The 25,113-nt window shown below is 41.4% G+C and overlaps 1 protein-coding gene across 17 annotated transcripts in view; it reads right to left on the reverse strand.

Moving 5' to 3' along the window:
- Positions 1-9,161: 9,161 nt before the first annotated feature.
- The window catches only part of foxp2 (forkhead box P2), a 101,569-nt gene continuing 85,617 nt past the window's right edge, over positions 9,162-25,113 (reverse strand). For 13 of the 17 annotated variants that reach the window (XM_080292126.1, XM_026147617.2, XM_080292124.1 and 10 more), the window contains 8 exons: positions 24,345-24,428; positions 19,932-20,142; positions 18,968-19,071; positions 18,710-18,811; positions 16,206-16,327; positions 15,967-16,036; positions 14,815-15,122; positions 9,162-10,196 (listed from right to left, as the gene is read on the reverse strand). In XM_080292126.1, the coding sequence (XP_080148252.1) occupies positions 10,052-10,196; positions 14,815-15,122; positions 15,967-16,036; positions 16,206-16,327; positions 18,710-18,811; positions 18,968-19,071; positions 19,932-20,142; positions 24,345-24,428 (1,146 nt within the window). In that variant the 3' untranslated portion in view covers positions 9,162-10,051. The remainder of the gene's footprint in view (positions 10,197-14,814; positions 15,123-15,966; positions 16,037-16,205; positions 16,328-18,709; positions 18,812-18,967; positions 19,072-19,931; positions 20,143-24,344; positions 24,429-25,113) is intronic. The other 4 variants (XM_080292128.1, XM_026147620.2, XM_080292121.1 and 1 more) reach the window with 1 other exon arrangement.

A 25,113-nucleotide genomic window follows, 5' to 3' on the forward strand; every position in this document is an offset into this window, starting at 1 on the left:
AGCCTCACGTGAAGGTCGCGGCAAACTCAGTCATTTCATTAACTTCCGATATCTTTGAACATAAGCAAATAAATGTGAAGAAATGGCGTAAAGCGCAGTCTTATTTTCCAGAGCCTCAGCGTCTGTTTTCAGACACAGGGCAGGTATTCGGTTGCGGTTCCCTGGGTGCCATCTGCATCAGCACCAAAGCCTTTCACTGACGTGGATTAGCGGTTCACGGCACTTTGACTCCGACCGCCGCAGGATTCAAAACACAGCTGGAATTTTATGGTTGGTCAGCACAACCTGTGGAGGGTCACCCTGCTCCCAGTGTTCACCGAGCCCTCCTCAAATACACCGTTTCCTCTCTGCTGTAGTTGCTTTCTTTCAGGGTATTTGCTTTAAGAATGTAAATCCTTAATCCTCCCATCTTTTTCTTTTCTCATTGCTGCCTTTCCCTTCTCTCCACGTCCACCCATCTTCCGTCTTTTATCCCTGTTAACCTCTCCATCATCTCTATATTGCATTGCTGTCCGATGTTATTTTTTTCTTCCTTCCTGCGCCCGGTGTCACCTGCTTTGTAATCTGATTACTTCACAGCGGAATTAGTATGTATATTTAATGCAATTTTTTCTCCTTTTCTCCTCTCCGTCTTTTATTCTTTTTAAATCTTGATGAGTGATGCGCGGAGGAACGTTGATGGGGTGGGGTTGCTCTACTTGCATGTCTGGCGGATATGCCAGGGCCATGCTAATAAATGACAGCTGATTTATGCGTCTGTATTCTTTTATTTATAAAAAAATAGCAAGCGGGCTGATTTCTGATATTAATAATACAAGTGGATCCACTTTGATTAGGCTTCTGTGGAGAGCTGTGCATATTCAGCATTACAATTAAAGCCTCTGATGTGAAATAGGAATGACACGCTAATGAAGCGAGCTAGCGAGCCTGAACCACGACTGTCCAACAGCATTACGGCCCATCTCAGATGAAGAGTAATTATACGAGGAACACTGAAATGTCATTAAAAATCTTCAGTAAGTGATTTAACCCACCATTCCTCACTAATGCAAGATATTTCTTTTTTCTTTACCACCATCCAACCCCCACATGATCAGCTCCCTAGGTCCTTCCCTTTTTTTTTTAAGCAATCTTTTTTTTTCTCCACGAGACCCAAACTTCTGCCTCATAAGTTCCACAAACAAGAACAACAATAAAAGAAGGCCTCAAGACCCCTTAAACACAAACATATTGAGATTTGAGACGAAGACATACAGAAGCATTGTCCTAATTTAATTCCACAACTCCGCGGTGCCAGTGGTGGTAGATAATTGAAATCATTCCATTACAGATTCCATTATGAATTGGCGATTAAAGCCAGATGTGATTACCATGGATTAAAAGGATGATAGTTGTGATCCCCCCCACCACATAACCTTACCAGCTAAATGTAAGTGCTTTATTTATCACGGTTAAACATGTAAAGGTGAAAACACAACATGGAGTATGTAGCGTTGTTTTTTGTCTACCTGCCAAGTGACGAGAGATGCAAAGCAGCTGCTGGGGTGAGTCTGGTTCAATTTCTTTTTAAATTTTCCACCGTCCCCTCAAAAATAAACAGATGAATAATACTAGAGAGAGCTATAATGTGTAAAAATGATGAGGGGGGGTTGATGATGAAGGCAAAGAGTGTGTTTGAGGGGTGTGTTTCTTTCTAAGAGGATTTAGATAATCTGATTCTACCCTCTCATTCATTCTTTGATGTGCTCATTTTCACAGGCAAAAAGGAAAAAAGATTTGCCAGCAGCCTCGAAGGGTTGTGTTTGTTGTTTGTTAAAGCATAAAGCAAACAAATAATGAGCTATATCATGTCATCATATCTTATTCATTAGGACGGACTATCGAGAAGTCTCTTTGTGCGTGTGAGTGTGTGTGTTTGAGAGACGAGGGGGAGAAAGACCTGATAGGATACGTGTGTGTGTGTGTGTGTGTGTGCGTGTGTGTGTGTGTGTGTGTGTGTGTGTATGTGGCAGATAATGCCAAAGGCAAGAATTCATGAATATCAGCAGTTTCTCACCATTTTGTTGGGTTAATCCCTTGTTTCAGTTGGAGAAATAGGCATTTCTCTTGCATACATTACACCGGTGCCTGCACATCACATTCACACAAAGCAAAAAAGTGCGTTTACATCAGGTTCCTCTGATGAAGCGATGAGTGAAGTTTTATGTATCGAGGTCATAGTTTTTTAGGGGTTTTTTGCCTATCTCAGCAGCTCCGTCCACAGAGTGGAAAGTCAGATGTGGTAAAAGGAGCAGGTGAGCTTGGAGTCAGGTTCACTTTAAAAGGTAGTGACTGGTGGAAAACACTTAGTGGACTACACATTGAAGGATTCTCATCTCATGGGGATGTTGTTTTATCTTATGTTTTTTTCTGATTTAACAGAAAAATCGCTGACTGTGAAGCTTTAAGAGAATCTTATATAAAAGTGGACAAAAACATTACAAAATCTGCCTCCCCCAACCTACTGCTCGTGACACAGATATGTGATGGCATCCGATCTCAGCACCGGCTGGGTGGCTACTAGAGCTGGGCGGGGTGGGGAAGTGTCCCCTCGCCCACCACCGAACCGAGCGTCATGCCTCCGAGCCATGCAATTATTTTTGCACTGCATCCAATATCAACTTGAGAGCAATGCAAATTATTTAAGACGCGCTTTTCAGGGCTCGCAATTATAATAATGATGATCTCAATTAGCGTTGCCATTGCCTCGGACTATTTAGCAGGCAATTTTGCAGCCTCGGGGTAAGGGTCTTCTAGGGAGCCGACACGCATCGTCAGGTCAGAAGGGGTGGAAAGAGAAAGACCGAGACGGAGACTGCACTCTTAATCAATAAACTGAGACTAGAGATATTTACCACCCAATCCCACAAGTGCACGGTTCATAAATTGACCTAATTGGTCGTTGTTAGAGAAATGAATGATGCCAGGATGCACTGTCTGATTTAAAAGGCCAAGATACAAGCTAACTTACTAGCTATTGTACTGAACTCCTGAAAGTTAGACATGGACACTGATAGCACTCTCTTATAGCACTCGCTCATTGTGGCAAGTACAGGCTAGTAGCTAGTTTGGACTAGTTTAATGATGAGAAACAGATGGAAACAGCTAGTCTGGTTCTTTCCAAAGTTTACAAAAACAAGATATAATATAGTAACAACTCATAAAAGTGCTCATAAATTACTTTTGAAGTTAGCCGCTTTCCCACTTAGTCTTTTTGCTAAGCTAAGTCTTCTGGCTGTAGCTCTATGCATATATTTAGCCTCTGTTATGGAACGATGCAGCTAAAACAACTATCAGAAGCTAACATCTTAGCTCACCTGTGGTTTCTCACATGACGTCATGGACACATTCCTTAAGCGTTGTCTACAAGATGATACATCCATTGCCAACCAGAATAAACCACACCAGGGAGGCGTGTATTCCCTGAGGTTCCTGGTGCTTTCTAGCAAATGAGGGTGCTGCGCCAAAAACCTTTTGATGATTACTTTGGTTGCTAGCAACACTTGCCTGTAGTTCCTCAGGTTTGTCTCTAAATACTCACAAACTGCTACTTCATAAAGTATAACTTTAGTAAGACGCAAACAAGAACTGGAGAAAATTCAACTGCTTGTCTCATCGCTGCAACTAATGTGTTTCAAAGGGCACAACTTTTGCTCTGAAGGTTAACCTTCTCCTTTTCTGGTTTGTGTCACAGTTTCACTAAAGCTCAGATAGTAGCAGTAGCAGCAGAGTGGCAGTGTTTGTAGACAAGGCTGTTAGTTCTAGTTAACCTACGACCACAGCAGTATGCTAGCGACCAAACCAAGGTGCACAGACTTGACTTCCAGTCTTATCGACTTCTGTTAACACTTTCATGTTGAGTTTATGGGGTCAGTCGCTCATTTCAAGTCATATTTAAAACTTTGTTTCTATCATACTTGTTTATACTACACATTTCAGAAGTGAAGATCATCTGACATATGCTCATAGGCTAATGAATTCTGATTGAGAAGTCCAGTAAATACATTAAATACAATAAATATAGAATAAGTAATGTGTTCGACCATCAAATCACTATGGGAGGCAGTATTTATTGCTACATATTAAATGTATTACTTCCTTTATATATTACCTGGTATAAAAAATGACTAATTATATTTATATAAATTTTGCAATTCTCCCTTTTGAATAAGGGATATGCAATCTGATTAGCCAGTTCCTCAGAGAATCTTGACTCGACCAAATCAAGCTTCTTTAGCCTGACCTGTTGCATCACTGGCAGGAGAGGCCAGTAACAATTATTTATTAATTATCAACAGCTGTATCACACACCCTGATAACTTAAATGTGTATTTGTTGCTACTGGCACAAAGTTTACAATGAATGGTGATCTTTCTCAATTTTGAAGGAGGCAAACTAAAAATAAAAACAATTCTTAGCCGTTGAAAGTATACTTCTTCTCCTATCCATCATTCTCCATTCACCTTTGTTCAGCTTTCTGGCTAGTAGCCAGGATTAGTTTCCCTGGCCATGACCTGGCGCACATTCACATACACATCATCACATAGCCTACCTAGGGGAACACGAAGACACAATTAGGTATAGTGAGGATTAATAACTACAATACTTAATTTGCTTGAAAATGGTCATCAAAGGTTTGGTTTTTGGACCAATTAGTTTGAGATAATTTGCTGCTTTGTGAACCTAGATATTTTCCCACCTTTAGTCCTAATGCTAAGCTGAGCTTAGCTAAGCCTTCTTGCTGTAGATCTATATTTACTGCATAGAAATTTTATGAACTTTTCCAATTGTCAACACAAAAGTAAAGAAGCACATGTCTCTAAATGTCTTAAAGCTTCCAAACATTATTTTGTATTTTGTAGATCTTTCTTTAGAAATTAGCTGCTATTTTCAGAGCCTTCTCCCACTCCCATCACACCATGCAGTATACTTGCAGCGTACTGAATAAGGAGGAACTCCCCTCCCACCACCACCACCATTCATGTGGAAAAAGCTTGCACCACCAGCTACCCTTTCTTTTATTCATCGCTCTGTAAATAACTCCACTTTATGAAAAGCAGCCACTGTGACTCACGGATACCTCTCTAACCACAAGCCATTATTATTTCATGGCCTTTGAAAGAAGGGTCTATAGCAGGCGCTCGCACACTTTAATGTCGGAGCTCCCTCTGATGTTGTGTAGTACACAGCGGCCCTTGTTGCACTCCGTATGCAATCCCTCACTTGAATTCACAAACACTTCCAAGTGCATAAACAGCATGGAAGACAAGTGCCTTGCGAGCTAGCTAATGCTCTGGAACGCCATTGCTGAGGAGATAACAGCAGCCTGCCAAGGCTGATGTCTGGGACTGTCATGGGGGGTGGGGGGGTGAAGAAAGACAAGTGCGTCTGTGTGCCTTTTTATGAAAAATGCTGTTGTTTTCTGACCTCTCATGGGACATCATGTGGTAAGGAAAAAGAACACGCATCAGCGTTACGATTAAATGACCAGCGGATATGATTCAAAGAGTCCCACGATGTCCCTGAGCACCCTTTGGAACGTGTAGAAGGCTCTCGGCATACAGACGAGCTAATGGGCAACCTATTGGTCATGGTAGATTCAGTTTGAATCTCAATGAGGGTGTCAGTGTGTGGCTGCTCCATGACCGACAAGGTGTGGTAGGCCTGCTGGAGTTGATTTAGCCACATTGCCTGTCATTGCGTTAGGCCAGTCAACATCCATCAGTCGAGAGGGTAAAAAGCTTTTTTTTTGTCTTTTCAAGTGTCAAGAGGAAGCTGCTGTCTTTGAGATTATGGAAGATGTCTGGTGAAATTTCACATCTTTGTTTTCTGTACATGACACAGAGCCATGATGCTAATAAGGCAGATATTTTTTACATGGCAACAGACTTAATAATGCGGTTTGTGCCAAAACCACTTTTGCAGTATGTAGCCCAGAAATGAAGTCTAGTTGGGTGAGTTACTTCTTACAAAAGCTTTTCAAAGGTACACAGCAGTGCTTGGGTGTAGACTGGGACACGCGTACGGTACATGAAAGCAGTGGGCTTGAATCATACAAAGGCTAAACCCATTACAGGTCCAGAGGGGTGGGCAATACAGTGCCTTGCCCCGCTCCTCTAAACAAGACTCTGGGTACTGGAGGCTGGAAAAAAGGCTTGTAACACATACATTAAATTTTAATTGTTTTTCCACCCCCTTCCTTCACATCTCTGAAGTAGCAGCTCCTGAAACCTTAAAAGTGTAATGCCAGCTAGATTTTCATGGCTGTGCCTTTGTAGAATAAAAGATACAACAGTGGAGGGAAAATAATTTACTCTCTGATGCTGGAGGTAGACAGTTGCTTTTCAAATTCCAAGTTTTGGTCCTTTATTTTATTCAGCAGTGAAATGCCATGAATACAGAAAATAATGTCTGTTACAATTCTCAACCATGACCTTCTAATGTCAGAGAACTTTTAACGTATGGACACAGTACACATTAATGAAAAGTATCAAAAAAAGTCGCTGGATCGATCGATCAAAAAGGAAATGAAAACAAAAACAAACCAAAGAAAAGTTCTCACCAATTACATAAACATATGTTTGCTACAGTCCCAATTTACTGTATACATAGGGGGATCATATTCTCAATTATTAGAGAAGGATAGCAGTAGAAAGGATACATGACTCAACTGCCAGACATAATGCTTCATAAAGTATGCACAGAGGTACAAGCAATAAATACACACATTAGGTTAAGCCTTACAGCTACGCAAAGCAGATGCAGAAAAAGCAAGTTTGCTATTCTTAGCGAGCAATGAGAGAGAAACAGTAAAAATTCAGGTAAGTCAGAAAAGAAACACTGAGATTTTTTTTTCCTCTTAGAAAAAAGTCTGGTAAATTTATGGGTCCACCAACATTTTTTTTTTTACATAAGTATGCACAGTTATCAAAATACAGACAAAAATCAACCCAGAAAATCCAGACAATCCTAAAATCTAGTGGAGGAGCAGATCGCAGTTCTGGAGGTCTTTCTGGTATTATGTGCAAGCAACTATTTTAGACATTTTTTTTTTTACTTAATTTATACAAAACCCATGCAAATCTACAGGTAATATGCATTCTGTGGCTGACAGGTTTTTATCCCTCCCAAAACAGTATATCTGAGGTAACGCACTCCTATGCATTGTACGTACAGTTAGGCCATCATCCCCATGGTTTTTATTATATTCTTTTTATTAGTTCTCGTTTCCAGTCCACCAAATGATTTTTTTAGACATGCATTTTAAAAAAAACACAATATTCCCTTACAGATAATCTATACATTATCATTCTACAAATGTTTTGAGGACAACCTATTACAATGCAAATCTTCCATATCTTGACGCAGGGAATGTAAACGTTGGGCTTGAGCCACGTCCTATGAGACAAGCGCAGTAAAGTGTAACGGCTCTTGTGGCATTCTCGTAACTCGTGCAATCCGTCGTAATTGTTCTGAATTGGTTGTTGTGCAGAGGTAGGAGCTTTTAGAAAGCCTTTTTGGGTAAGTGGGAGACCCCTTTTTTTTCTTTTTTTTTGGAAAGACGCAGTGTCCTTTTTATTTGGTGTGATAAGATTATTAAGAACGTCGTCTTCAAGTCGTTTTGCTGACTCCAGCTAAGTATTGAAGGGATAAGCTTTGTTCCAGGGCCCAGTACCCTCTTGACGTGGAACTGGTACGCGTGTGTATGTGTGTGTACTTTACAAGCTGAGCGTTTGTACAGTACCGCACGTGTCTTGTGTGTTAAGCTCTTACAAGCCCTGTTCTTTGGCTTGGCACAACACTTGAAAACATACATATGCACAGTGTGTTTCCATTTTGGTCTAAACAGAGCAGACACGTTGCTCGCTGCCGCAGCAAGACACAAAGCCACGTCAGGTCATTGACAGCATACGTTTTCAGCAGCTGGAGATTTAACCAAAACAAGAAAGCTGGCAGACCACAAGCCTAAGGTCTGTGTATGCTAGTCTCTGACACATGTGTGTGTTTGTGTAGTTATACTGTGTGTAGTTTCAGGTTTTCTTTATCCCATACAAGAGGAGGCAGAATTTTGTGTAACTTTGGTTTACTGAAAACATAAATGACCATTAAAGCAACAACGCTTTTCTAGATGACACTGGCTGTGAAATGATGGGACGTAGTTTCCACAGTAACTACCTCTCTTTAAGTCACCCTAAAGCGTGATATAAAAAGCTGGCTGTCTACCCAGAGCGCCATCAGTGGCGATGCCTTTCGTACGCGTTTGGAAGCTGCACAGACCCACGCGACGAGGATTTGATGAAGTTAAAGCAAATCTCACCTAGAAAAAGGTAGATAATCCTCTTCCGCAATGGCTATTACTATTTGCTTTTCCACGGTAACCAAGCCACATCATTTCATATTCACTTGAAAATGTGACTTATTTGGCTTCACTAGATATTCTTCATGTTTGGTTAGCGATGTTTTCAGTTTCGGTTTTGACGCGGCTCGGAAGAAAGAAAAAAAAGCCACGGAATAAAGACATTATTTTGACAGTCCCACTTAGAACAATACATATTCACCAGGTTAGAAAAAATAAAAATAAATAAAGAAAAAACAACTATGTGTAATGCATAAGAAAAAGTAAAAAAAAAAAATAGAATAAAATAAAAATTCACAACAACACAATGTTTCTGCACTTCCATTGAATACACAAATGTTTTGGTCATGATCCACTTTTACAGTTAGCTGCTCTCTACCAGTTACAGCACAAAATGCCTGCAGTTCAAACATCACATCACCTCCTACCTATGGTATGTCTGGCAGAAAATCTCCAAAGTGGACTTTTTTTGTTTGTTTTGTCTTTTTTTTCTATGCGTTAGCAAATTTCACATCAAAACCAGCCTTTATTTTCCCTCCATCTTCCTCATGATCATCTTTGTATAGGGCTAAATGAAACAATCCCAGAGGTTATTCCAAGGTAGTTTGCGGAACAAAAGCTTCTCTTTGTACTAGTTTAAAGTGGCAGAAGGCGGACCAAGAGGAGTTTGGTGGCTTCTGTCTATAAGCTATTGGCCATTGCTAGTGTTGGCTTTGGTTTCTAGCTGTTGCCTGTGACTGTTTGAAGGTAGACAAAGCTTTCGAACGAGGAGGTAAAAGGAGAACAGTGAGAAGAAAATTATGCAGAAATGCATTTGTTTTGGAAATGGCGCTTTTTAACAAACTTATTTCTTCCCCAACTTAATTTAAATTTTTTTCGTTTATTCACAAACAGATAACAGACTGGAAGCCAACTTTTTTCTTATTTTTTTTTCTCCTTTGTTTTTTTTTTTTTTGTGTTTTTTGTGTTTTTTTTATGGACAGCTGCAACAACAGTCTTGGTACCGCAGTTCCGTTTCTGGTGTGATTTGGGGAATGGCATTTACAGTTGGTGGTATCTAAAAAGAAATCGTATTTGGGAAATTAACAATGGTTTCAAAAGAAAGCTGAAAATAATATACTGGGTTTCATAATAGTAGCAACATACAGGCAGTGACACAAATTTCTGAGACTACTCCTGTGCAAATGATAACAGAGCAACAACTTGAATTGAACCAGCAATTGTCTCTAGACATTAACAACTACTGTGGGTTGGATTATTCACAAACATAAAATGTCTTCCTTTTTGGCAGTATATGAGGCCGCTAGCTTTCAACGGAACATGGTGTTCCCCATCCATGAGTCTATCATCCTTACACGGTATGTGGCCACGCCATCCCCTAATGAAACAGGTCTCAAAGAGTTCAATTTTTTTCCCAATCAGACATCTTATGCCTGCTTGTGTTTGGGGGATCCCAAAGGGCTGCAACAAAGAGTTCCTTTGGCCCAGTCTCTATCCGGATACATGCTCAATAAATAGTCCCAGTGGTGAGAGAGACAAAGAGAGTCAGCTGTGGTTGCTTGGACTGTGGAGTGGTTTCTAGTCTTGCGGGAGGTCTGTGTGAGAGAAACAGTGCGGTTCGGTGAAGGGATATGTTGACCAAAAACTGTATCCTAGTCACTCCAGATCTTCCGATAAGTTCCCTTCCTCCAGCTCCCGGTCCTCCTCCAGCTCTGGACTGTGATTGGCTGTCGTCACAAGTGACATCGGACAGTCGTCGTCGTCCATATTAAGTGGCTCCTCCTTTATGTGAATGGGTGGCCTATGACGCAAGCACATAGGCGATAAATGATAAATGTTAGATTTATTCTTTAATTCAATGACAAATCCCTGCAGCACGATCACATTTAAAGGGACAGTTCATCAGAAAATGACAAGTTTTCTCAGGCATGCAGTGCTATTTATCCATCAGGATGGTTGCGTTTGCATCTGTTGAATGTAATGAAACAAAATCACATGTTTTAGGGAAAAAGCAGATAGAGGCTTGTGGGCCATTTAGTTTCTCTACTTTTCAACGAATGCAGACACCTCTGCATCAGAATCTCCACAACTGGCCAACTGATACCAAAACAATGGATAAATAGCAATACAGGCCAGAGGAAAAATACACATGATTTTATGGTAAACTGTAAAGTATAACATTTAAAGTAAGGGAAACCTCATTTACAAGTAAATTATGAAGGGAACATAGTCAGGTGTGGAGGAGTAATTCCCGTTACTGCATGGACTGTGTTCAGCTAACAGACAAATATTCAGTGGCATCAAAAAAACAGGCGTTACATGCATTATCTAGAAAGTAACATGTTGTTTGCGAGACACTAATTCGACATGATGCCTCACGTCTACTGTAAGTAAGCGCATGAAAATTGCATGAAAAACATGGCCTCTGTAAGGCCGATAAGCTGTGATGTTCCAGACATGTTTGGCATTTAAAAGTTTACTGATGACACCAGGTTGAAATACATGAAAAAGGAAAAAAAGGGGGGGGAAAAAACAGGCCACATAATAAATAATGGAGAATTTCTCATCCCTGAGCCCCCTGGAGCAAAGGCAGAGGAGAGGCTTTTTTATCTAGTTAATAGAAAGCGCAGCCACTCGTTAATATGCAGGGGCTGTGCGTGTCGCTCCTCAAGAGGAAAAACCGGCAGCTAGGTTCTGCCATTAATCAACTTCAGCCCCGGCAGTTCGCTCGGACACCATGATACATGTTTTTAACTCTAAATGGATGAATATCTTTAGCCAGTGTCAATAAGCACTGGGCAGGAAGCAGCAATGGCGCTGCTCACAGGACGCCTTATGTTTCAGAACAACAGAGGAGTGGGCGGGGGAAAAAAAGAAGTGTCGGGCCACTAACAAGAATAATAATGCTGTCACACACAAACAAGGCATAACACGATCTGGGGCTCTAGTCAGGGAGAGGGGTTTGTGCCATGATGATAAATCTGACAAAAGCTAATTATTTTTGACACATCGGATGCATCAGAAAATCCCCCTAGACTCTGAAAGAGGAGAGCGGGGAGAGAGAGAGAGGGAGACTTATCAAGTGGTAGTATGTTAGGAAGCCTCTCTCCTGGGTTGCCTTCATCAGTGGAAGCGGGGAGGGCAGGGGGGACTTTGAATTTGAAAAGAATTTTAAAAGGTACAGATGACTTTAATATTCAGAGCCAAATACTGTAAATTAATATTCTGATGTGGTGGGATGAGAAAGGGAGGCTGATCTTAGCAGGATGCGAACAGGAGCGGATGAACCTTTCTGTTTCTGTGCCTCAGGTTTACAGAAGGTGGGAGATAAGACAACAACACCTCCACGTCCTCTTACCTGCCGATGTAACAGCTAACAGCATGGAAAGACAGATTTTTTTAAAATTAAGTTATTTATTTATGTTGCCGATGGAGAGTAAAACTGGTGTTGAAAGGTGATAAAATGATGGGCTGATTGCCAGAAAGTTACAAATTTGTTGCTGAAATATTTTATGTTCTACATGAGTGCTTGGACAAAAACACTTTCTGAGACACTAAAATGTGGCTGTATAAAGGGATGTTTAGGTCACTATGTGAGGCTGTACCCCACCTTTCACTCATTAGTTATAGCTGTTCATAAACGCCATGCTGTAAACATTTAATATGTCCACTGATGCTGATCAGTACTTTATATTTGTATACTAGCACCAGATACAAATCATTGTTCAGCTGGTGCCCACAGCGAGTGAAGTGATGCATCCCTAGTTTTGTCGAGCACAATAAAAAGTGTTTCATAAAGAAGAAATGGTGTTTTTTTTAAACACCATTTCCCGAAAATGACAATGAGTCTGTACTTGAATGCATCACGTGGATCACCTGGCAGACTGGAATGTGTTCTCATGCACCTCATTAGATGTTTGTGTGGCTCCGACGATAACGTTCACAGGCTTTGTGACACTTTATTAAAATATGTGGATGAGCCATTTAGTACTTAATAGCTAGCTGCCATTATTGAGTCACTCAGCAGGACTTTTGCGATGTAATAAATACGCAGTGCTTCGAGTGTGTGTATGTGTGTGTGGGTTCTAGAGATGCCTGGCTCTCACATCAATTGGAGATTAGCACCTGCAATCATGCAGAGGTATGTCGGGACAAATGCGATCATTAGTGCATGGATCTAATGGTAGGCTGCGATGGGGGAGCAGGAGAAGTAGTGCGGTGAGGAAGATAGAGTATGAGAGGAGTGCAGGCAGCCTGGGGAAGGGAGGGAGGGTTGGTAGTGAAGGAGGGGCAATAAAAGTTTGCAAAATTTCAGACACCAAAGAGAGTTGGGCCTCAGTGTGATGACACGTTTATTGGCTCTCATCTCAGAATCAGTTGAGTGAACAATAACTACATCACTCAGGGCTTGTTGCGAGGAGGTTTGCAGATGTTTGGACTGGTGTTAAGGACACTACTACTTTTTAGCCTGTGGCTACACTGAACAAAGCCAAAGGTTTCAGTGGAAATATAAACAATAGACTTGGTTTCACCTAAAACCAGTCATTCATTTAGACATTTAAATTGAAAAAAGATGTGTTTACAGTCTTTAATCCTGTTATCAAGATTGGTGCAATTAAATATCTAACTCACTCAACGTGGACACGGATTACGCGGCTCCAACCTAAAACATGTTTTACGAAATGAAATAATCAATACAATAAAGTTTTTAGACAGCGTGGCACTTCTGCATAAGTATTCAGAACCAAAACTACATGACGTGCACACGCTCACACCAGTATGCACAAACCCGGGATGGCCCGGGGCAGCCTGCTTTGCAGTTAAGTAGATATCATTAACCTTCGGACATTTAGGAGAAGAAGAGGTTTGTATGGACTTGCTTGTGCTGAGGACTCCTCTCCAGAGAAAGGCCTTCAAGGTGATGTACTATTTAGTTTAGTGCTACAAGCCACTCTATTATTTAAACACATCTTTGAAAAGCCATTCATGAAAAACACATTTCTTCCATTTTGAGGTTGTTGTGGCTTTGTAAAGGCGGGCGGGGACCGAGGGAGGAAGAGAAGGATGGATGGATGCGTCTAATCTTCTAATCTAGCTACCCTTGCAAGTGTCAAGGCTAGTGCGGCCGGAGAAAAGAGAATGCAAGAAAAAGGAAGTGCTGTCCTGTTACTAAAAATTAAATGAGCCGAGGGAGTGGTAACACTGGATTCTGTCTGGAGCTGGGCAGATTTGCTCCACTTATTACCCCCTTTCAGAGAGGGGTAAACATGTCCAAACAGATTAATGTATAGATGTCTGGTACTAAGGACTAACCAAACACTCCTCTGTTCTCTCTGATACACTTAGTCACATGAAGCAGAAGTGCATCTTTTATCCATTAAAGAAGTGACTAGCTGATAGGTTTCCAACATGGTCTTTGAAGGAGAGTGGACGAGAATCATATAAGAATCATTTCTTTGTGTTTGTTTCCGTGTGTGCTTCATTTTTCCACAGCGAGTGCTTACGCAGATAGTTCTTTGTGACATCAGCAGCCCAGACATTCCTAAAAGTCACATGAAATCAATTTTTAAAATCACTCTCACTCTCTCTCACACTCGCTTTCTCTTAGCCACGTTAAATGAGGGATGAGGAAGGGAGAGATTTTTAAAGTAATTAATGCTACACTTGCTAAATATTAATAGGCACAGTCTTGCATAAAATACAGCAGCTAAACCCTATAATGCAGACGGTGGTGTAATTAAAGACAAATGTGTAATAGAGCCTATTTATAGACTAACTGTTGGCCAAGCGTCCGCCTCACCTCAGGTATAAGCACAAAGACAATCAAATTACAGCAGAAGATAAAGGATGAGAAAAAGTCTGCTTATGATATCGTACGTACTGGAAATTGAACCCTGCCCTTGGGTCAGAGAAAACTGAAATAAATACTGATACAGAGGGTTAAATGTCAGGCAATTAAACTAACAAAGGAATTCAACATAGGCGTACAAAGGGGAGGGGTCAATGTGTGCTTGCATACTTAGATAAGCACTCTTAAAAATGTGTGAGGTGTAAATTAGTGCATACCCACCACATTTAACATTATGAAGCATGAAATAGGAACTCTGATCCATCGTGTGCATGCTGCAACATCATAGGTATGCTGTAATGGTTGTCATTTAAATCCACACAGCAGCTGTTATGGGCTGAGTAAAGGGCAGTATAAGCACCGGCAGCTTTTAATGAGATCGACTGGGGGTGAATTGTGGTTTGTGTTTCAAAAAGCTTTTCTAAAAAGAATCTTTGACAATGTCTTAAGATCAGTGTTTAATCTGAGAAAAGTGCAGATGATGTGCACAAATTTGAGTTCTTAGAGGTCTAAGTAGCCCCAAGAGTTAAATTACTTGCAGGTATATTTTCTTCTATGTGCAGGAGCTTACATGTGTACTGGAGGGGAGTATCTGGGGCTGCTGTGTCCGTTGGTGTCCAGGTGGTCGACTGAACCGTTGAGGTCCTCGTGGGCTGACTGCAGCAGCATGGGGGGGCTGCCGCTCAGCGTAACTGGGGGACTAACACCCAGCAACCCCGGTGGGCTCCCTCCCAACTGGCCAGGCGGACTTCCTGCGGTCAGTCCGGACGGGTCTCCGCCGAGGAGGCCGTGGCAGGTGCCTCCCATCGGGCCTGTGGCACCACTGCCCATGAGCCCCGGGGTTCCCAGCAAAGGCAAGGAGGTCTCTGCTAGGGCAGCCTGTGGGAGGAAGAGACAAGTAGGGAATATTAGGAATTAGAACTTGAATAGACAGAGACAGGTCCAGGAACACTGAATAACTGGGTGCATAAGAGGGAGTAATCATTTACTGTCACACACTTGTTTTGGTGGTTTAGAGGCAGTATGAAGAGTGAATATTATGATTTAACACAGTAATTATTTAAAGACCGTGGCTCAGTGTTGTTCAGCTGGAAACTATTTTTCCCCATGTGACACTTTCCTGACAACTACTTCCCCTCACCTGCCATTCCTGTGCCCTTGTGTGGTGTGGCTATTAAAAAAAAAAAGTCCCCCCAAAACTTTACCTCCAAATAATAAAAACTCTTGACACTTTCGCCTGCTGAGCATTAAAGTTATATACGGTGATTAAATTTTTAAAGTTTTTGCCATGAGCACCTCGCCAGCGTACACTATGAAGGCAAATCATTTATGACAGGTTAGATAAATATTAATGCACATGCCCTTGCATTTGCACATGCCGCTATCAATCTAGGGTGGCTGCCACTGCTGAAAGAAGGGAAAAAGAAGGGAATCAAGGAGCGAGAGTTGCTCCTTGATTCAACCACAGGGTGGCCTTCTCTGTCTGATGGCAGACTGGAAGAGAGCAGAGTGAGTGGAGAGGTGCAGAAATTCACAAGCAAGGAACAAGGTGGTAATTCAAGCTAGAAAAAGAAAAAAAAAACTTGCTCCCTCATATGCAAAGTGGAAGTATGAATACGGAGTTCTATTGTGCACATTAACTGTAATCATTCAGTCACTCAGGCAGTGGTCCTGTCTGTCAATCAAGTAACACCGGCAGCCAGCTCAAGGTTTTGGTCTGTACCTGTAAGCTGGCATTTAGTGCAGTTCCATAGCCAAGACTGGAGGGCAGATTCTTGACAAGTGATGGGCTTCTGCATACAAAAAAGTAAGCAAAACAAACAACAACAAATGAGTCAATCAGTTCATAACATAATGTGTAATGTAATGCTAATAAGAGAGTGCAGAGTGTATTTAACAACGTTTCCACTGATCCTTTTAATCTTTTACTGATCTGGATCTATGAGTCAGCAGAGCACCTACCCCGTGATCTTCTGCGACCTGCGTTTCTGGTACTCCACCTCATCTACTGTCCACACTGCCCCCTTCACATTCTCCACGCGCACAAAGCACTTGTGCAGACTGAGGTTGTGGCGGACAGCATTCTGGAGGCAGAGAGAAATAACGCACAGGTCAGAGGGATGAGGTAAAAAAAAAAAAGCGAGTCATGTTCATTCATTATCCATCAAGAAAAAAAATGAAGACGAGGAAGGCTTCAAAATTGATTTTTTTCCCCTGCATTTTGAAGAAATTCTTAACATTCACGCACCATTGATTTAATTAGTAAAAAATTGAGTGAGAGCGAATGCTCTTACAAGTCCTGCACACAGTACATATCAATCAGAGTAAGTAGGCTAAAAGGAGGTAATCAGCATAGCGAATGGCTTATGGTGGTGACAGAAGTGGTAATGCCGGCCTTGATAATGTGATGTCAGTAACCCTTCCTGCTCCAGAAAAGCATTGTTCTTAATGGACACATCGCTTAAAAGATGACAGTATTGGAAGGGGGAGAAAAGGGAAGTCGTCAGGAGCCCCCTGTGTTTGTGTGTGTTAGAGACAGCGTGTTCCTGCAGAAGTCAGGGCATTAAGCTGAACTGACTTCTATATGTCTAAATACTCTGGTAAAATGACACGATCATCTTTTCGATATTATTATCAAAGCTGCTGTTAAATTAAAAGAAAACAATAAGGTGTTTTCATTAATTACTAAATAAGAAATAGCTAGAGAAAGAAGCACTCTTTTATTAATATGACAATACGTCCATAATTAAAACATGCATCAGACTCTACAAATAATAACCTTGGCTTTAATATCCCTGCCTCTCATATTTATCATCTCCCTTAGCTTGGTGTGTACTGCTCAAGAAAAAGGGATTCAGAAAAAAAAGAAAGAAAAAAAACCTCATAAGCAGATCTCGCATCTGACCTGAAAATCCCAGGATTTGATTGATCTTAATGCCCATGGCTCTGAATATGATAATTTTAATATTAATGAGCAAATGAGCAGTTTTATTATGCATGCTATATAGTTAGAACTAATAAGCTTCTGGGTGAGAGAAAAGAGAGAGAAAGGAAAAGTGGGGTGTGGGGTGCAGATCCCTCTTTTGAGCTTATGAGACCAAGCTGAGATATTAAACTACCTTTCATTTCTCTCCTTTCTTCTTCCCCCTTTTTAAAAAAAAAACAAATTCTCTTCATTAATCAAATGACAGGCCGATCGCTGATCATCCCCCTAATGCTTACAAAGGGAAGCGCAAGGCTGTAGATGTAAATAGATCGCACTGGCTTTTGTGCAGGGTGGGGCAGATTAGGATGTTTTTCTAAAAAAGGAGCAGGAAAGATTTGAAACCGTTCAGATGCTGGTGGCGATGGTGATGTTGGTGGCAGCGGTGTTGTTTGGTGCCAGTGAGAACATATCGTAACATCACTACGCAGCAAAACACGTAGTGCGCTGTACAAACTGGAAAAGGGCACCCATCTTACTACGTGTCCTCTTGTATTGGTGATCACACACCCATGTGCTCATTTGCATCCCAAATCCAAATTAATTCACTTTGCTAAATCTAGTGCTGCGACGCGCCTCGCATGCTGATGAGCGGCTCGTTGAGTTTTCCCTCCAGTCCTCTGTGCAGCCACAAAGGCTAAAGGGAGCTAACAAATGACATACAGGGGCCAAGGATAAATAACAAAAAAAGAAAGCAATGAAGACAGTGGTGCTTAAATTGGGCTTTCTTTATCAGCAGACAGGCACACTTCTGCTTAAAACATGTGCTGCAGGAAAAATATCTTTCACCATCTTTGTGTTGGGGAGACAGGACAATAAAGTTGTAGGGACAGATATACAAATGGGCCCTTTTGTGTGGGTAAATAAAGAGTGCTCCCTCCATGACAGGCCAGTTCTCACTTTGCCCCCCTTGCTTTAGTTCCACACTCTTAACCCCTCTCACAGGCACAATGTATGTGCTCACGTGTACATTGAGTTCCTGTGTGCATGCATCTTTGGCCTCCGCACAGTGGAGAACTGGTTAACAGGCAAACAGCCATCTTTCTTCCTAATTAACCAATGATATGCGAGAGAAGGTGGTTTTCGGGACTAGGAGGAGGGGTGTATCTCTTAACAAAAGGTGCTGATGATGGAGTGGCTGCTGTATAATTAGTGCGTCAGAGCCCTCTCCTCTCCACGCCAAGCCTCCGCTATTAATTGCACCGAATTAGAAAACGATATCTGAGGGGAGAATAATTCTTTCGCCTGTCATTTCTAAACAGAAAAGGCAGAACGGTGGAAAAATAAATAATAAGAAGAAAAGGGCTCCATTCAAGACAGAGGTTGGAAGGAAAGGGGAGAGGAGTGCTAATCGCTCTGTGCTGAGCAAATATATGCTTTCTTAAGGTTTTGTGTTTGACTTGAGCAGGAGGAAGGAGCAGGCTTTGCTGTGATGGGAGTGAAAGTGCACGGGAGGGTGAAGAGGGGTGTTCATGAAGGTTACCTTCCAAGTTGCAGCATTGCGTCTGAAGTAAGCGAACGTGCGCGTGAACCAGCTGTAGATTTCATTAAGTGTTAACTGCATGTCAGCAGAGTCCATGATAGCCTGAAATGAGATGACATCAAATAACGGTTGACTAACGAGACCAGGTAACTGACACGCATACAACAACAGACAGAGAGGAGAGAGGCAGAGCTGCCACGATTCATGCAGCAATTAATTTTAATCTAATCAGGCAAAGTTAATTTATTTCCCACTCACCTGTCTTATGAGGGTTGCATAAGTAAATGGCGGTCTGACATCTGCGTTCTTATAAAACTCATAGTTTGGGGCAATCTCTGGAAAAATAAATACTGTGTCACCACCTGAAATAATTGGCACATTTTATTCCTTTAGGTATTGAATTTACTCAAGGTTACATCAAATTAAAATGGGGTGGGGTAAGGATTGGGGTGGAGATGGGGATGGAGGGGGGTTGACAGAGAAAGGGGGCACATCAAATCAACATTTTCCATGTCTAACAAAATGCATTTTTAATTAATCTCTCTCGTGAGAGATCTTAAACACTAATACATCCCATAAAATGAAATCCGTGTAGTTAGTTAGGCTCAAGTTGAATAATTTATGTTGCTCCACACTAAACACAGAGAGTAAATATAAACATCAAAAGACGTCCCGTTTAAAATGCAAAGCTTAACACATTGAATGTCTTAATGTAATAAATATTGTATTTTTTTTCCCACCATTATTTGAACTTAATTAACATTCATGTAATATTTATGCACAGAGGAAGTTCTTGTCTATTTACATATAGAGTGATTAAACACACGCTTGCTTTTATAAACCCACCACCAGACAGCTCACACTGGTAAGACCAACAAGCCTCTGCGGTTTGTGGGTATGCGTTTATGTCAGTTGTGTGTGTGTGTGTGTGTTCACTTTCATGTCTGTGTGTGTGCTAAACTGCTAGAATATGATTAGTTGAAATTACTATTAATAGTCCAGAGCTCCAGGTATTGAACATAATTTTTTCATTAGATAAAAACAGAAACGTATCCTAAACTAGATAAGTGGCATTCTAGTTTATGTCAAATAACTAATATATAAAATATATAAAAATGAGAATAAGCCACTTCATGTTAAATTCAATCAGGAATTGAATTTTTCAGTAACTGGAAGTATTTTGATATCTGTGTTAGGTGCTGCGCTGAGTAGTTGGTCCTACCTGACGACAAAGGCATGGAATATTTGTCCGAGTGGCGTCTGCGCATGGCTCCCATGCTGGGGACGTTTGCTCCTCCCAGCACCGATGGCACGTGGGGCATTGCAGCCATGGGTGTGATAGGTGCTGTGGGCGTGGTCGGTGTCTGAGGTAAGTTGGGGGGTGACGCCGAGGGCAGGTTCTTGGACATGGTGACGCTGGACACCAAGTTGAGCTGCGATGGGAGGAAGACAGAATGTGATTGGTGGAGAGCGTGAAAGAGATAGAAACAACTTGGGAGAGGGGGGGGAAGGGGGAAGGAGGAGGAAGGCATTATTTTGTGGTTTCTCTGACAGAGCAGAGTGTCTGCTCTCCTCCTCTCTAACACAGCTGTGTTTCCACTAACAAGGCTCGTGGAGAGGAGCCAGCCCATCTCCACTAATTACAACCACCAAATTGTATCATAAGAATTCTAATTAGAGCACGCTGTTCAAGATTATCCAACGATCAGCCTCCGTGTTATCCTGGCCCCATCTCTCTTTATCTCTCTATTTATCACACCCTCCCTCTCTCATTTCCTTCCTCCCTTTCCATTTACCCCACTGCAGCCACCCATAATTCTTATGCACTGAGGAAATGAGCATATCAAAACTCTTTTTCTACACTGTTGGAGTGCTTTCGCGAACATGGGCTGTCTGACCCTAGTCCCTAACCACAACTTTTCTTACAACAGATTTGAGATATGTCACAAAAGGGGAAGGCTAAATTATTTATTTCCTGGATAGTTTTAGTTGACGGGGTGATCGGAAAGTAGGGAGAAGATGGGTTGAAGTTCTCAGCCTTTGTGTACAGGTTGCAAACTCTACTATCTGATCGACAGGCCCAAATATGTTTTAAAAATACATTTTGGTCAAACTGTATCCAGTGATTTTGTAATTGTATTCTACCAACTACTTCTCGCTTTTTGTGTTTAATGGGACTGTTTCATACTCAACTCTGATTTGTCAATACTAGACTAACCAAAATAATGTAACCAAAAAGGTTCTAGTGCAAAAAAAATCTCTCCTGTCACTTTCAGATTCTATATATTTAAATGAAGACACTATTAGCAAATCAAAGCAACTCCGTGGACAAAGTATGCCATGCACAGGGTCAAACTGCAACTAATTATGTTGCTTTTAACTAAAACTGTCTGCATTTGTAAATCTCAACACTGGGTGGTGCATATGTCATTAAACAACTGCTACAGTAACTAATTACATTATGTTTAGTTTGAACTGATCTGCAATTTGTTAGTGAGAAGAATTCAGGAATGGCGTCTGAAACAAAAACAGTAACAGTACTGTAACAAAGTAGTCGCTACACAATAAAACTTTCTTCATGGCCAGGCTTGAGATACTATCAGTGTGCCTTGAGTGTGACAGAGGTATATGACTCAGTGTGTGCCAGTGTAGATTCCTAATGAAGAATCATAAAGCAAGTATTTTTCCCCCTACAAAAAAGCCTAGCCTGAGTTTTAGTCTAATCTAAACTGCTCTGTAGGTGGACAGTCAATCACAGAAATTCAACCCAACAACACAACTGAAAGCTAATATTCCTCCAGGAAAGATTACAAATGTAATAGATTATTTGTCCTTAATTCAGTGTGACTTTCAGTGCATGAGGAAGTATAGGAAGTGGGAGTTTGAGTTCTTTCTTTGCGTGAGCATACAAAAGACACTTAAATGAATTTACACGGACAGTGACAGCCACTCCACACACATGTGCACTTGGCGTCTTTCTCTCCTTCCCTCCTTTGACATTAGAGGCGAGGAGAGCGCTGCTTACCTCTGGCTCTGCTGCCAGCTCTGCTTGCTAATCGTCCAGCTTTTCCACCACTTTTGCATTTCCTTCCCAAATCTCATGTGAGAGGCTCTAACCGACTGGAAAATTCCTAACTGACCTTTTAGTCTCTGCTCTAATTTAGTCGGAATGGTAATGACATCGTTACATATTCAAACCAAATTGCCTTAATTGTGAATCTACAAGTGGAATGCATCCATTGCGAGAGTTTGAATTAAAAGTGACTTGAAAGATGGAAGGGAATGAGGGCGCCGAAGGCACTGAGAGATGGAGGAGCGAGGCTGAGGAGAAGGTACCGGCGGTCATTTGTGGCATGTGTTGATAAATACGATAAAATGTCAAGTTTGAGACACTCCGGTGGATGTAGTGGTTTTCACATGATAATTATATCCCCACTTAGCTATAATGAGCTGCTGTAGTGATGGGCTGGGACAAGGGATGAGTACGGGGAATGAGAAAGAAACTTTAGAGGTTATGGAAATAATGTACATATTAACCTGTTTTAATAGATCGGATCAAGTGTGTACAGCTACTCCTAATATTATCTACTTTTTTTTAAAGCGTGTACCAGGTAATGTTTTAAACATCACTTTATCTGAACACAAACCATTAATTACACTCCAAGTGCTCCCTGTTGTGTCTTTCACTGTTAAGCACTGTTTTACTATTTTTTTTGACAGACTCACACTGCACAAACACACAACTGACGCCTTCAATAAAAATAGCAATTCATTTCCTTGCCAGCTATGCCGTCATCAAAGTATGCAATGTGCAAATTTGTGTGTGATTTGAAATGTTTCATGTTGTTTTCTCCGTGCATCCTGTTACATACGTGCTTACTAGACCCTGAATTGTGAAAAACTTGATGTATTTTTTTTTAAACAGGGTATCTGATAAACACTCACGTTCTGTATGACAGAAAAAGTGCACTAAACATGCAAACTAGATTCTAAATAAATGCCCTTGTATATGAATATTGGGATGTATTGTATATTTATAATGTTAAAACATAAACATTGCAGACTCCTTGCCTTCGAGCCTTAGTGGCGTAGAGTTCCATTTTTACAAAGTGGAAGTGATTACAGCCAAACAGAAGAAGTGAGCACTTTGTTACCTTTTGAATACACAAGGTTGGGAGAAAGAGAAATGCTAACTTTGACTCGCATCCATCTACGGCATGGCCAAAAGGTAGCATTTAATGAAGTAGAATAGGGTCATATTGGAGGCAGTGAACCAGTGTCTTGTATTCATCTGGTATTAGTTAGCCACGGGCTTCACTAATGAAAAAATAGGACTCACTCTCAGCCCTGATAGGCCAGCGTGGAGTGCTCATTTTTATCAAACTGTGGGGTCGATTTTCTGTCTTGCATCTGCAGTTCTACTGGGTGCAAACTCGAGCTGCCATTGGAAACCGGCCAATCACGCTCTCTTTTGTCCCATCTATTAGCTTTTGCAACAGAAACACGCCTGTGCATGTTATTCCCTGCAACAAATCTCCATATTACCTCCCCTTAAAAAAAATGGGGAATCCTCAAAATTGAGAACTTAACTGTTCGTTTAGGAATTCTGTCTGAATTGCCCCCACCATCAAATGCAATTAGCTGCTCTTTCATGTGTGCTTTATGTAATGCAATACTTCATTAGCATCATTCATTCATATTCAGGCATGGATTATAGGCTGCAAATTCTTTATTGGACGAGATGGAACCAAGCTGCTGGAGTTTTGAAGATTAAAAAAAAAAACTACAGAGAGGGAGAGGAAGAGAGACAGAGAGAGATTGAATAATAAAAAGGGAGTTTGATTCCTGATGGAATTATGGGATAATTATGCTATCTTGTGATTATCTACATTCTATGATGAGAGGTGATGAGGAAAATTATTCTATTGAAAATAGGCACTTACTAAGCAGCAGAAACACGCTAACAATGTTTTGCTCTCAAATATTTCAAAACGTCTGAAATTGGAAGGAAATAATGTTTGCAAAAATGTATCATCTTAATATCAAATTCAAACACTGGTTAGGAGAGATGCATTTATTTTCATTCAATCTAAAAGTAAAAGGCGAGAGAAAGTAAATCCAGAATGGCATCATTTGCCTCCTTCGGTGACCCCGTTTACAATTTGGGATTTTCTTTTTTTTCTGTAACCAATTTCAGCTTCGCTGTGGGTATTTATGTCAACACCACATCATCTTCAGCACTCAGCTGTAATTTTCAGGTGTTTGTTGTTAAAATGACACGTCTTCTCCTCTCCCATTTCACTTTTGAGTGCCGCTGCAAGCCACTGAGCCAAACAGTCATCAGCAGCCAACAGGTTGTTTTGGCTATTATATCTATCACAAAGAAATGACCCTGCGTTTTAGCCAAGGACTCCACCGCTCCACCATCTAATACACTTCCAAACTCCATTGTCCTCTCGCGGCGCACAATAACCGATAAGAAGCAGATGTAACTCTGTATTACAAATCCCATTCCTCCCCCTCCCCTCCTTTCATCTTCTGTCACTCACTCGCACAACTGCTGCACGGTTAAACTGTTCATTTTCTGCGTTCATGGCCGAGCCTGTTTACAGTATCCAGAGCAATATGCACTCACTGGTTTGGGAGATGACTTGGGTTCTGAGGGCCGCATGTGCAAGTGGGTCATCATCGCCTGAAGACGCTCACGTTCTTTAGAAAGCTGTTAAGAGAAGAAGAGAGTACATTAGAGGAGGGAATACACAGAAGAATGAAAATAAACAAAGGTGAGACACGAGACTTGTCTGGTAGAGAGAAAAAGAACAGAAAAGAAAAAGAGGAGATGAATAAAAAGAAAGCACGAAAGGTAAAAGAAGTAGAAAACGAGGGGCTGGGGGAGAAGGTGCAGACAGGTCAGGCAAAACAAATAGCATTTCATCTTTTTGTCAATAGCAGAATTTAGGTCAGAGAGGCTCTGACAGTAACAAGCTGGCGAGGCCATAAATTAGGTGGTCCTGAGTGTCTGCTCAAAGTCCTGTGGACACTGTTAGGGGGATGGAGCGCAGCCAGCAGCTGCTGAGAGGTGAAGAGGTCTTCCAAACAGGGTGCCAGGCGGCCCCGCCTCCCCGGTCCAGTTAGTTGCTCCAGCCATTGCCTATCATCAATCTAATTCACAAGGAGTGACAGGGACTGGACCATGTGAAAGCCTGAACCCTCTCACGCCCTTAATACATACACACACGGATCAAACACGGAGAGAAACAGACAAGCAAGTAGGTGTGCACGCATACACAGACGCTGGGCCTCATTACTAGTGACGGCTCTCAAGAAAAAAAAAAGAGAAGGAGAGATGGTGGGAGTCAGGAATGAAAGAGAAGACAAAGAAGACAAGAGACAGGACAGGCAAC

This window comes from Astatotilapia calliptera, chromosome 17 (assembly GCF_964374335.1).
Source record: "Astatotilapia calliptera chromosome 17, fAstCal68.1, whole genome shotgun sequence".
NCBI classification, from domain to species: Eukaryota; Metazoa; Chordata; class Actinopteri; order Cichliformes; family Cichlidae; genus Astatotilapia; species Astatotilapia calliptera.